The sequence below is a fragment of the Esox lucius genome, chromosome 6, assembly GCF_011004845.1.
Source record: "Esox lucius isolate fEsoLuc1 chromosome 6, fEsoLuc1.pri, whole genome shotgun sequence".
Taxonomy (NCBI): domain Eukaryota; kingdom Metazoa; phylum Chordata; class Actinopteri; order Esociformes; family Esocidae; genus Esox; species Esox lucius.
In genome coordinates, this window is record NC_047574.1 from 13,470,555 (window position 1) to 13,483,808 (window position 13,254).

General features: G+C 41.1%; 1 protein-coding gene across 3 annotated transcripts; it reads right to left on the bottom strand.

The window, feature by feature from the left end:
• Positions 1-3,308: 3,308 nt before the first annotated feature.
• On the bottom strand, positions 3,309-5,921 carry LOC105021442. 3 transcript variants are annotated; one of them, XM_020047082.1, is made up of 3 exons: positions 5,701-5,853; positions 4,797-4,878; positions 3,309-4,571 (listed from the first exon to the last, which is right to left on the bottom strand). In XM_020047082.1, the coding sequence occupies exons 2-3, from the start codon at positions 4,833-4,835 to the stop codon at positions 3,408-3,410; spliced, it is 1,203 nt and encodes a 400-aa protein (XP_019902641.1). In that variant the 5' UTR covers positions 4,836-4,878; positions 5,701-5,853; the 3' UTR covers positions 3,309-3,407. The 3 variants fall into 3 exon arrangements, with proteins under 3 accessions (XP_019902641.1, XP_010887424.1, XP_010887425.1); XM_010889122.2 differs by lacking the exons at positions 4,797-4,878; positions 5,701-5,853 and adding an exon at positions 5,861-5,921; XM_010889123.2 differs by lacking the exon at positions 4,797-4,878.
• Between the last annotated feature and the right edge of the window lie 7,333 nt (positions 5,922-13,254).

Consider the following 13,254-nt stretch of genomic DNA (forward strand, 5'->3'; position numbering starts at 1 on the left):
AATCTGGATCTACAGATTATAAAATAGATGAAAGTACTCATATATAAAATAGGACTGACCTTAGAGAGATGTCTGAACTCAAATATTGTCTAATTTATTGATAAATCTCAAACATTTCCCCCAACAGTGGACAACAACATTGCTGTCATTTCAATAATAGAAAATATTACTGTCCTCTGACAAGCTGCGTTCTTCCATTAAAATGTTTAGTATCACTAGCACTCCCATTTTTAAGAGAAGATATTAAGGACAGATGTGTGTCCTGAGTCATACTCAAATACTCATACTATAAAGAAAAAAAACAGACCATCTTGGAAAAATGTTATCCATTATACATACCCAATGACCTCCAACGTACTCTAAAACAAACTTGAGTTTATAAACAGATTCTTATTGGTTTGAAATGTTGTTGTTTGTTGGTGCATGAGTAAAGTAAGTGAACAACTGAAGAAAGTAGGTCAATTATAACAGTTCTAAAGCATCTACAGTGGATATAAAAAGTCTACACACCACTGATATTTGTGATGTAAAAGAATGAGACAAAGATATATCATGCCAAACTTTTTCCACTTTTAATGTGACCTATAATGTGAAAAACAATCTGAAATCTTTGAGGGGGTAAAATGTAAAATAAAAAAATTAATAAAAAAAAACCTTACAATAACCTGGTTACATAAGTGTGCAAACCCTCTTATAACTGAGGATGTGGCTGTGTTCAGAATTAACCAATCACATTCAAACTCATGTTAAATAGAAGTCATTACACACCTATCATCATTTAAAGTGACTGATTAATCACAAATAAAGTTCAGCTGTTCTAGTAGGATTTTCCTGACATTTTCTTAGTTGCATCTCAGAGCAAAAGCCATGGTCCGCAGAGAGCTTCCAAAGCATCAGAGGGATCTCATTGTTGAAAGATATCAGTACAAAACAATTTCCAAAACATTAGATATACTATGGAACACAGTGAAGACACTCATCTTCAAGTGGAGAAAATATGGCATTACAGAGACATTACCAAGAACTGGATGTCCCTCCAAAATGTATTAAAAGCCGAGAAGAAAACTGGTCAGGGAGGCTTCCAAGAGGCCTACAGCAACATTAAAGGAACTGCAGGAATTTCTGGCAAGTACTGGCTGTGTGCTACATGTGACAACAATCTTCCGTGTTCTTCATATGAATGGGCTATGGGGTAGGGTGGCAAGATAGAAGCCTTTTCTTACAGAAAAGCAAGAAAAACAACCAAGCCTGGCTGAAGTTTTTATAAACAAACATCAAGTCCCCCAAATGCATGTTGGAAAATGTGTTATGGTTTTATGAAACCAAGGTTGAACTATTTGGCCATAATTCCAAAAGGTATGTTTGGCGTAAAAACAACACCACAGGTCACTCAAAAAACACCATACCCACAGTGAAGCATGATGGTGGCAGCATCATACTTTGGGGCTGTTTTTCTTCAGCTGGAACCGGGGCCTTAGTCAGGGTGGAGGGAATTATGAACAGTACCAAATACCAGGAAACGTTGGCACAAAACCTTCAGGCGTCCATTAGACAGCTGAAGATGAAGAGGAAGTTCACCTTTCACCACGACAACCCAAAGCACACATCCAAATCCACAAAAGCATGGCTTCACCAGAAGAAGATTCATGTTTTGGAATGGCCCAGCCAGAGCCCAGACCTGAATCCAATTGAACATCTGTGGGGTGATCTGAAGAGGGCTGTGCACAGGAGATGTCTTCGCAATCTGACAGATTTGGAGCGCTTTTGCAAAGAAGAGTGGGAAAATATTGCCACGTCAAGATGTGCCATGCTAACAGACTCCTACCCAAAATACTGAGTGCTGTAATAAAATCAAAAGGTGCTTAAACAAAGTATTAGTTTAAGGGTGTGCACACAACCAGGTTATTGTGAGGTTATTTTATTTTCACCAAGCAGTTGTGTATTTAGAGTGGACGGACAAGGAAAGCTACAAATACCCCAGGCATCACCTGCACATCAACGCCCAGCAAACCAATATGCCGCATGCAGAACCATGACACAAATTCACTGAGGTGTTAAATGAAACACAGAGAAAGCTAAGGGAGATCAGTTTTAATCAAATACGGCTTGGCTGTAAAAGAAAGCAATGCCAGCCCTGATAAAGAAATTATTCTACATTGGCAAAGAGCGGCAGAAGGCTCAGTGGCCATCTCACCACCAAACAGTACCATGTGGAAAAGGGTTGTGAGCACCAAACAGGCTCAAGCGTGTGACTGAAGACCCAAGAACAGACAGAAAACACCACAAATATTTATGGGGAAACAGACATGAGGCAACAAATGTTGCATGATGCTCTACACAACAGTACACACCCTCTCTGCAAAGATAGCACTACCACTACAGAGGATGACATTGATGACTTGATAAAACCACATGCTATGGACTTTTTAAAAACATGATATATAAAACATTACATGTGACAGCCTAGGGTATCTCTGCGGGGTCCGAAAAGTTATGTGACTTTTTACCACTCGGATTAACTTGACATTTACCTACATAGGTTGCCATCTTTGATGGTACATCTCTTAGTCCCTTAAAAACCCAGAGGGAGGGGAAAAAGACAACTCCGGAAAGGTCTGGAGTGAGAAAATAGAAAGTGATGGACAGAGAGAAGGAGACTAGAACTAAGACCTGGATTACATTTCTATTGCTGAACCGTTAAAGTTGATAAACATGTAAAGGTCATTTGAGATGAGATATGCAGAGTTTACAATGAATGCAATCTACTTCAGTAACACTGCTTTTGCACTTCAATCACACTGTAATGCTGAAGTTCAGCACTGCAGATTGACTCCAGGCCTAAGTGGCAGAGGCTTGGAAGGGTATGAGTGCAGAGTACTAATCACAGTAATCATGTAGCATTAGCAGAGCAGCTCTGTCGCTCGTTGCCACTTGCAATTGTAGCAATGAAGTGTGACTCATGACATTCGATTTGACAGGCCTCAGTAAAAGCTGGACACATTCCCAGAATGACATTCTGCCACGGACACAGCCTAACCATTAAGAGTCTTTTCAGAAAATCAGCCTTTGCTTCCGAGCACTCTACAAAGCTGCAGAAAAGGCTTTTTGACCTGAAATAAGAACAAAGTGAGAAAGAACCACTTTCCCAAAGCATGATGAAATCTATTAAAACCTGCAAACTCAATTGAAGCGTCCTTTTAAAAGCATATGCAATTAAGTACCCTGGTCAAGTTTTGCCATTCACATTTGCAAAATTACTTTCTAAAATTATAATTTGTTATAAAGTTTAGTTGGGAAACACTAGTATAGAAAATTATTATTTTTATTTAACACCACCGCATAACGGATGGTTTTTAAACATCAAACAGGAATAACAAATATAAATTGTTTTCAATAGTTCTGTGGATTTATATAGTCCTCTTGTCTAGTTGTGCCTGAAAGTCGACATTTGCTGTAGTAGTGTTCAGGTTCTCTCTTCTTTCTAAGGGTTCTGTTTCCACTACGCTCAGCCTCTCGTTGGGGTCAGTTGGCTCTCGTAGCATTAATTTCTGGCTTAGAGTCTCTGTGCTGTTGATAAAGTACCTCTCCAGCTCTGCTATAGGGCCCTGATGAGAGAACAGGTGCTCTAAATAGGCCTGAGCACAGACATCTGAAGGAATCAGGTCAATGCCAAATGGGGCATCCTCGGGTAGTGGTACTCTCACACTCCTCCCTAACTCCCTGTCTACCAGAGTGAACCCGGTCACACTCCCTTCACTCAGAGGATCCTCCCCAGGCCGTAGCCCCCCCCTACACTTTATCACCGTCACCGTACTGGCTTTGTACTGTTTGTACACCGGTAAAATCTCTTTAAAGTCCTCCTGATACTGCTCCATAGCTGCCTGGACGACCAGGGGGTCCCCTCTCTGCTCTAGCCTGGTCAGGTGCAGCAGCATCTGGGTGTGGAAGGCAGCTCCGCTGGCCCAGTGTTTCAGGCCCTTTGAACTGGGGCCCTCCCTGAGCATGACATTCTTCAGCTGGGTCAGTAGGTAGCTCAGCTGGCCCTCCAGGCGCTGGGTGTCTTCTTTAAGCTTCTGCTCGTCATTCAAGTGCATCCGGCAGCGCTTTAGATATTCCTCCATAATGTCCTGGAGCTCCGCCCTGCATTTTTCGATTTGGCATCCCCCCGACCCCGCCGACCCCCTGGAAGAGGCATATGCCGTCTCCGCCACCATGGAGATCACCAAGCCCACCAGGGCTGCTAACTTGGGCTCGTCAGAGAAAGCGACCAGGCGGCTGATCAGCTCCTTCAGATAGGTGGGTGCCCGGTTACCCACATGCCCCTGCAGCTGGCGGAGGTGGTCCTGGAGGCGGGCCCTGGAGTCAAGGCTCTCTGGGTTACTTAGTAGGGTGTGATCAATGGCCACATCAGGCAGAGCCCCAGCTTTCAACATGGCGGAGTAGAGCAGTGAGCCAACAGCAGCCTGAGCCGCTGACTGTTCCTGCACCGAGCCCAACACCTGCCCCATCAGGAATGCCAGAGGTGTCTGGTATGGAGGTTTGTTATTGCTTTGAGAGCAGCAGAGGAAAGCCTGAGGGAAGAGAGTAGAAAGCAGAAGAATATTTATGTGAACTGAAGGGTTGCACAAACAACCAACCTTTCAGATTGGTTTCAGAAACAGATGGGTTGGACCATAGCCAATGTGGCTAAAGCAACATTTTGAAATGTTGCCATTGAGTTTGATACTCTGATTGGTAAGACATCATCCAATTGTTGGTGTCATTGTTTTGTACAAGATCCCTTATTTTTAATTCACCTGGACATCTTCAATGGAAGGAGTCAAACTTAAATCCATTCTGAATGCAATCACACTCTGAGTCACTTTGAGTATAGATGTCCTGGAACAGGAGCAACAGCAAGTTCCCAACAACCTCTGAACAATGTCATTGTATGCATGCAAATAGTTGTTTATAGAGCTTTACATTTAAATTGGTCTTTGGAAAACCCATATGACCTCACAATGATAAATGTGTATGCACCTGAATGTGAAAAAACATCTCTAAAAGCTGCAGCTTTATTCTACTTAAGTCTGAAAATGATTGAAATCAGAGTGTAGCACAAAACTGAATTTAATAGAAATTCTAAAATAGTTTGAGAACCTTGTTTGCATGTCCTTAACTATGATCAGTATCTGCCAAAGTTAGGTCAAATCAAAAGGGTTGTTAAAATAAATTGATTCAAATGGAATTAGTTTATTTAGTGGATTCAAATGAATTTCTCCCACCTGTAAATATTGTACATCAGTTTCACTCTAAAGTGTACTGTAAACTTCTGCTAATTGAGTTGTTTATGTACATCCGATTTGAAAATTAAACAGGGAATTATTTTCCTTAGCCTAATGTAGTTACATGATTCATATATTTAAGCAATTAGTTACATACATAAACAATGTAAACGCTTCAAAACTGTATGAACAGATTCATTCAATACTGTATGTTCATAATGCAGCAAAATATCGCTTAATTCCTTTACAATATAGGTGGTGCAAATGCAAGCTAGTATAGCTATAGTAACACAAACGATTAACAGCACGAACGGACCAGACTTGAGAAGTTTCCGTAATAACTGTAAAACAATTCAATACTTAAATGTAATATGTTGTTTCCGCTATTTTTCTATTTTAACCGTAAATATGGTTGAAAAAGAAATGCTGTAAACACCTTTTAACTGGGTGGTGTACAGACTAGAGTGTACAGCAGAAGCATCGTTAAAATTAATGTACAGAACGTAGAAAATAGGTGATCAAATTTATCATATCTCTAAGTATGAAACACAACCAAACACTTGACTCATCCACTGTTTGTTTAGCTCGGTCCTTACCCTGGCCTAGCATCTAGCTGCTCGCTGATATGACAGCGAATACCGCAGTACAACTTCCAAGACAACAAGAATAGATATAAACTAGGTCAGTGGAAAAACTAGAGCTCCCCCTGCTGACATTTGTAGGGTCATGCAATTATTAAGGCTTTCTATTAAAAATGAGCCACTGCCGCAAACCCAAAGCCTTTGAGTCCTATAACTCATCTATTAAGTATATTATTTTACAGTAGACTCGGTTGCAGAAAAACTGTCATTATTGTAAATAATTAGTGTTATTGTAAATAATTACTGAACCATTTGGGTGGTTTTATGAGCACATGTTCATCACAGGCATCTCAAACGCCCATGTTCCGGCAGACCAGAGAGCAAGTAGGACCTACTAGAGGATGGATGGAGGTCTGGTCTTCCTGCCTCCCTCCTCCATCCCACCCGACATGCTGCCTGCTTTGAGTTGATTTGTGTCCTCTGAATCACATGGTGCTCAGAAGTGTAGAAAAGCACATCGGTGCTGGTTAGTTCCAGACCAGAGACACCGCTCCCTGGCCAGATGTGGCTGTGTCTGTGCAGCGCTGACGCTCAGGTCTGGTGTCAGTTGGTCACCATGTACCATTGCCCCAAACCCTCCTCACCACCGGGCCTCCGCACTGCAATGCTCATTTAGCTGTGAGCCAGAGCTGGCCAGAAAATTTATCCTTGTGTCAATCTTTCAGCTGTTATGCTGAAGGGCATGACTTAATTAGAATTCAAACGATCATGCACAAACAAACACATAGAGATAGCGCATGTAGGCTACATAAATAGACACACTCAGAGTTGTATACTCTTACAAACACACTGATACACACTGATAACTGGAGTTAAAAGAAAAAGACTTGAGTTATCTCTTGCTTCTGTGATTGTTGCCCACCTCAGTGAATTTGGGAATGGGTCAATGTTCGTACGCATGACAGATTAACATTTCAGACATCCCTAGATTGATTTCGACTGAACTTGGGTGAATGACTTTTCGTGCCATAGATCTTTCATTTCTAAGATGTCGATGATTGGCCAAAGGGCGGCGCTAAGGGAAACTACAGAAAATGCTGATATTGCAGGGTTACACCTCTCACCCTCTCACCCCTTACAGTCATGACATTTTGTAGATACGCTGCTTCTCACAAGGAACACATTTGCCTCAAGAACCCAAAAGGTCTGCCATGATGGATAACAGTCCAGAGGTTGATATCCCTTTCTGTCTGTGTGACTCAAGATTTCTGGCATTTGGGATTAGTATTGCTAACCAGCACAAAAACCCAAACACCACTGGCATAATCTTGACTGGATTCAGGTGAATGTTGCATCTTTTCATAGAGATCTGGCATTTATGAAATCAATCTGCTACAGGGAGGCAGGGCATCATTCACACGGAACAATGTCCTATTTGTATTTTTTTCATTCACATTAATTACAGCTTTCTCCATTCACAATTTTGTGATGTCTCATCTGCGATAACGGATCTGACCTCTCTTGGACCCTCAACGCCCCAACCCCGTTCAAAAAGGAGCAGCAGCCTTTTTGAGGAGGCTGAGGAAGGGCCGCCTGTCTCCCAAGATCCTTGTGAATTTTTGCACCGCTGCACAATCGGGAGCATTCTGACTAAATGCGCAACAGTGTGTTTTGGCAGATGCGATGTGGCTACCAGAAGGCCCTAGAATGGGTGGTGAAAACTGCCCAGTGCATCACTGGTGCTCAGCTCCCAGACATCGTAGACCTCCAGTGCAAGCGATGCCTGCATAGGGCGCGCTGCATCACCAGGGACCCTTCACTTCCATGCCACAAATTGTTTGCCCTCCTACCCTCAGGCAGGCGGTACATGTCTCTTCATTTCCACACCAGCAGGCTCAGGAACAGTTTCTTTCCATCTACTGTAACCCTGCTGAACTCTGTGACCCATCACTAACCACACCCACCCACCGTTTAGTACCGCCTCTCAGGGACCTTGCACTACTTTCTTTGTACCACTGGACTGTGACATTGCTTTGCAAAGTCTGATAAGGATGTTTTCAGTTGTTACATGTACATGTCTACCTCAGGAACCTCGCTGCTGCTATCCCTGCATTTCAGTTTGCAGGGATAGCAAAACTGAAACGCACCTTCAATTTGCCTTCATTGAACATTTAGAATTGCCATTTGTACTTGCATTTGCCTTCATTGCACATTTATACATCCCACCTATTGTTCTTGGTTCTTTCAAATTCTTGTAAATTTTCTGCAATCTTCTATTTGCACTTTTGGTAAGATGCATTTTGTTGAACTGTACTTGTACTTCAATGACAATAAATTTGAATCTAATCTTACCTAAACAGGACTTGGTACACACACATACTTGAGGGAAATACATTCCCCAGCTTACAACCATCAATGAGCTTTTCAGCCACCAAACCTACCACAAGGAGTATGGCGTGATGAGAGAGCACTCCCCAACATTCCACCAATCAGGGCTGTGCAGAGACAGTTTCCCCAGCTGGACCTCAGGGCACTGACGGCATGATGCAATCCTATGTCAACAGTTTCCCTTAGCCTATGCTGGACCTCAGGGGATTGATGGCATGATAAAAATCTAAATTCAAACAACTTCTCACAATGCCCAGTTGTAGGGCAAGACAGTAACTTCTCCTTATTAGCGATTTAATTTTTTGTTGTTGTTTCGTTCAATGTTTTTCTTGCTGAAGGGTAAGTACATAAAGTAACATTGGATGATTCTTATTTCAGAGTTAGCTGAAGACATGTGTGGGAATGGCCAAAGGCACTGCAGGCTTTACAGAATGTAACGACAAGTCTGTAAATTAAAAAATAAAATGTACAGGCAAAAAGAGAAAACATTCTTGCTGAATAAATAATATTTTGGTATTTTGTGGATTTGCCTTGCTTTGAAGTCGAAACACTTTCCTTCTGCTTTTACTTAAGGGAGGCTCTGGTTGTCATGTCTAAGCCCATTACTGTGGAAGCCTGCCAAACTGTCAAATATTATGGGTTTTGTATGCGACAGACAAACAACAGCCGAGTCTATATCCATCACAGTCAAGTGAACAGATGAGCAAGGGCTTATGTTCCACACTGCCAACATCGGATGTCTTGCAGCATCAAATTACCTTTTAATTGCATGATAATTGTGCCTTAATTCCCTCCTCAATCCCTGGTGAAAAGTGCTTAATTGTCATATAAGGATTGTTTGGAAGCGGTTTGTTGGTGGACACAGGCCATACCAAATAACACTTAATAATTCAGAAGGGCAAAGACAACCTTTTTTTTTTTTCTTTTTTTTTTTTACAACACAGGAATTTAACCACTTCTGTGCTGGACGTACTCAGTTGTTAACTAAAGAGTGACACCAACAAATATGTACACTGAAGCGTTATTTTACAGATATAGCCTGTTCTATATTTGTAAGGAGGCAGAATAAATAACATACTATTACCTTTATCCTATGTGCGTTGGGATGTGAGTCCGTGTTTTGATTCCTTTTCTAATGATTCTGTACTAGGCCTGGAATGCAATGTTAATCAGTGCACTGCAGCAGGGTACAGATGTTTACCGAGCTTAAAACCCTGAAGCATTTCATAAGGATGGCTGTTAAAGAAGACATTTGTAAGATTTCCACCATAAAAACATTCAATGCAAATTATAATGTAAAGAGTATTCATTGAAAATGTTGTTTGAAATGGAGCGGGGCAGGCTACTTCATAAATATGTTACTGTCGGTGTACAGTGTCTTTTTAATAGTCGCTGTCTATTGTCTATTTTCATCCGGTATTTTCAATTGCGTTCTCAAAAAATACACTGGGAAATGAAATTATTGCGACAACTCAAAAATAGGTATTGCTTTCAAGCGATGATGGAATGCACGGATGCTATTTATCTTGCAGGTAAGCTCCATAGGTAGCAAGCTAGCCAACCAGCAGCTAGAGCTAGCTACCCGCTAGCTACACTGGCCTGAGATAGGAAAAACTAAAATCGTTTGCTCGTTTATTGTTGCACTACAGCCAGGTTAGGCTATAGTCTACAATTCTTCAAACTCTTAAAGACGCTAGAGTGAGAAATTTACCAATTTCACATTTAAACTCATCATCGCTCCCCATCTCTCACTTTTTTCTCACTCTTTCACCACCCTTTCTCTCTTGGTCTCACTCGGTCACAGGTTCCATCCGTCCCTGTCTCTCCCTCCATTTTCCTCCTCGCCATCCCGTTTTGTCTAAGGAGAATCAGTTATCCGTGTTGTGCGTGACCTGAAGCGCTCTCACACTCGGTGATGAGTAAATATTTAAGTGTGCTTTTGTCACACATATACTTGCATGCATCAAATGAAACTCAAGCAATGTGTGCCAGAAAAACAACAGACTACCATGTGCTGTAGTAAACCAACACATCCCATTCATTGTGTGAAACCAATCTGTAGGCTATTTGACCTTTATGCATCTGTTGTATTTTCCTGCCCTAGTGTTTCCATTATAATATAAACCAGAGTGAGGTTTATATCCTGCCTGGATCTTTGCTCTTACAAACACCTTAAATCTCTGGGGGAACTTTTGTCTTTGATACTTGTACTGTAATTGTAATACTCACTTTATATATTAAATTCATATGTTACATTTATTCATTGACTATTTGGAATTCATCTTAAATGGGTCAAAACCCAGGTCCTTATTTTGAGGAATCTTCTGCCAATCAAAATATTTAGCTAACTGATTGACTGGATGAATTGAATGAGATAGGAATACCAGTCAGACAGTGACCATAGAGTTGGTCATGTCCACTCGATCAATCGCGACTATAGCTGCCAGGTCAGTTCTCAATCTCTGGCCCAGGGGGCAGGAGCCACTCCCAAAAAGGCCCCCTCACTGTGTCCAAAAAGACATGTCACACTCACTGCAGGTGAGGGAACACCATGCAGAAACCATGGCTACAAACATGATCAGCTGCATATTGTTCATCTTGTCTGGACCCTATGCATCTGCTCCTGTCCTAAATCCTTCTGGTATTGTGCACTCCTGTCACGTCTTGGCTGTCTCTCTCTCTCATCCTGTTCCTGTTCTACCGTCAAATTGAAAGGTCTCATTTCCATTGTGAACATGAAGTGGAGAGGCGGTGTGCTACAAGTGCTGAACAGAAGAGAAGCTTAGCAGGGAGCCAAGCATGGAAATGGGCTCAAACCCTGTAATCACGATGAGTCAGCCACCTTCACATTGAATGTGCTCAGTCATTACCCAGACTCTGGGTCCAATCACACCTGGCTATTTAGTGACATTTCAACTGATTACGCCTCTTAAGCTCCCGCTTTGAATGCAAATCACCTATTGACTCAAATGCAAGTTTTGAGTGTATATTGTACTGTTGATTTGTCACTGTATGTCGACAGTTGATTTGAAAAATATTTCACTTTTACTTTCAAACCAAGGAACTTGTCCAGTTAAGGAATATAGCAAATGATCAGTACAATGAAGGCTAGATCATTTAGTTGTGTTTTCATACTGTATCTGAGCCAGCTTCTGACCACTCCCATCATCAATCTACAATTTACCTGTCTACAAACAAATCTGCCCTCTATTACAAGTCTATAGACAAACCCAGATTGAATTCATGTGTCAACACTGATTTTGTTTACACAGCAAATGTAAAAACTGGATTTAAGGATCATGTATTGAAACATGCAAATGAAAGAGGGTTCAGGTAGAGCAAGAGGGATGAGGAGCAATGTTTCTTGTCATCACATCTCTGAGTGCTTTGGCTTGTAAAGTGCACGTTAAAAAAGAGTCTATAGGAATGAGACATTAAGAGTTATGAAGTTAAATGTTGAAGAATTATGCAAACTGGTTTATTTGGCCCTTGGTTTCCAATCAGGCGTACAATTACAGACCCCATAGAGATGAACACTGCTTATCAAAAATGTATCAAACAATGGTCTGATGTTGATGGTGAAAATATCTCATGCAGACTTTACTTCGACCCTAGTGGTGCATAAATATTTCACAACTAATATGGAGTAATTAGCTGTTTCTCTTTGCAGCCTCTCACGCATTTAGTCCTCTGTACTATCCTGTCCCTTCTTTGTTTTATGGGGCGTAGAAAATAAAAACAAGTTTATGCACAGTGATAGATCATGTAAGTTCTGAGGCTGGTCCAACATTTTAAACAATGTAGCATTTAAATATGAGAGTACAGCTAATAATTTCAAATGGCAGCTTGTGAAAGACTATTAATGTTTAGTTTCTACATGAATACATCCAATATTACGCACTGATGAAGAGAGTCTGAAATTAAAATTTAAACACAAATAATTAGGAGACAAAACAGAGAGGAGGCCTAAATTAACAATGTAAAGGTGTTTTTCAAATACAACATTAATTCATGAGATGCGCATAAGAAATACTTTTTGTACACAGAAATATGGGACCATATAAAATGTGCTGTCATTTATAAATGGTTTATCCAGTATGGATTCAATTAAATCAGTCTGACTGCACTTTCACTCTGTAGTCATTGTATAATTTCAAAAATGTGTCATGGTTTAAATACTTCTGGACTTTATTGTATAGTATGTCAAGTATGTTATGTCATTTCTCAGCAGAAAACCTGCAAACAAATGTCAGTGGAACATTCTGTCGCAGAAAATAAATTAATTCTAGAAATTCTACAATTAATCATAGTTTTCGTGGAAGCTTATCAATAGTACAGTATGTCCAATTTAGAATTGATGCATTTTATTTGCATTTTATTTGGGAGTCATCTAAATTATTAAATCTACATGAAAAAACATAAGCAACTCTGGCACAGTACACGAAGTCATTGAAATATTTGTAAGAGCATTGATCGTTATAACCATAGATACTAGATTGTAACTATTCTCAAATGTGTAATAGACATTATTTTGTAGTACAAGAGCGATCTCTGCTGGTCACAGGTGAAACAACCCCCGTACACCCCTTTCCCTTTACTGTTTTCTTTCCCGTCCTCGGGCTCCATGTAAAACGGTGTAAACAAACTAGCATGACAGCATGGTGATCTGTTCCTCGAAAAAAAGCTGGACCTAGTAAGAACAAGGCCGTGACCTTGAAGAAATGATTTCAAAATAAATGTCGCACAGTGAAAACCGTGAAAAAATCGTAAGACTTTGCATTGGGGCAGGGTCGGATCCAGGAGTAAGCGACATAAGCGGTTGCTTAGGACCCCCGACCGCTAGGGCCTCTGACTGCAAGGGAGCCCTCGACGGGAGAGGGGGCCACAAATAAAAATTTGCATAGGGACCCCAAAAGGTTAAAGCCGGCACTGATTGGAGGCTTAGCCATCCAACAACAAATGTGTTGTTGGATGTAGCACACAGTGCCTGGTTTGACACCATATTTAGACTCTGCACACTT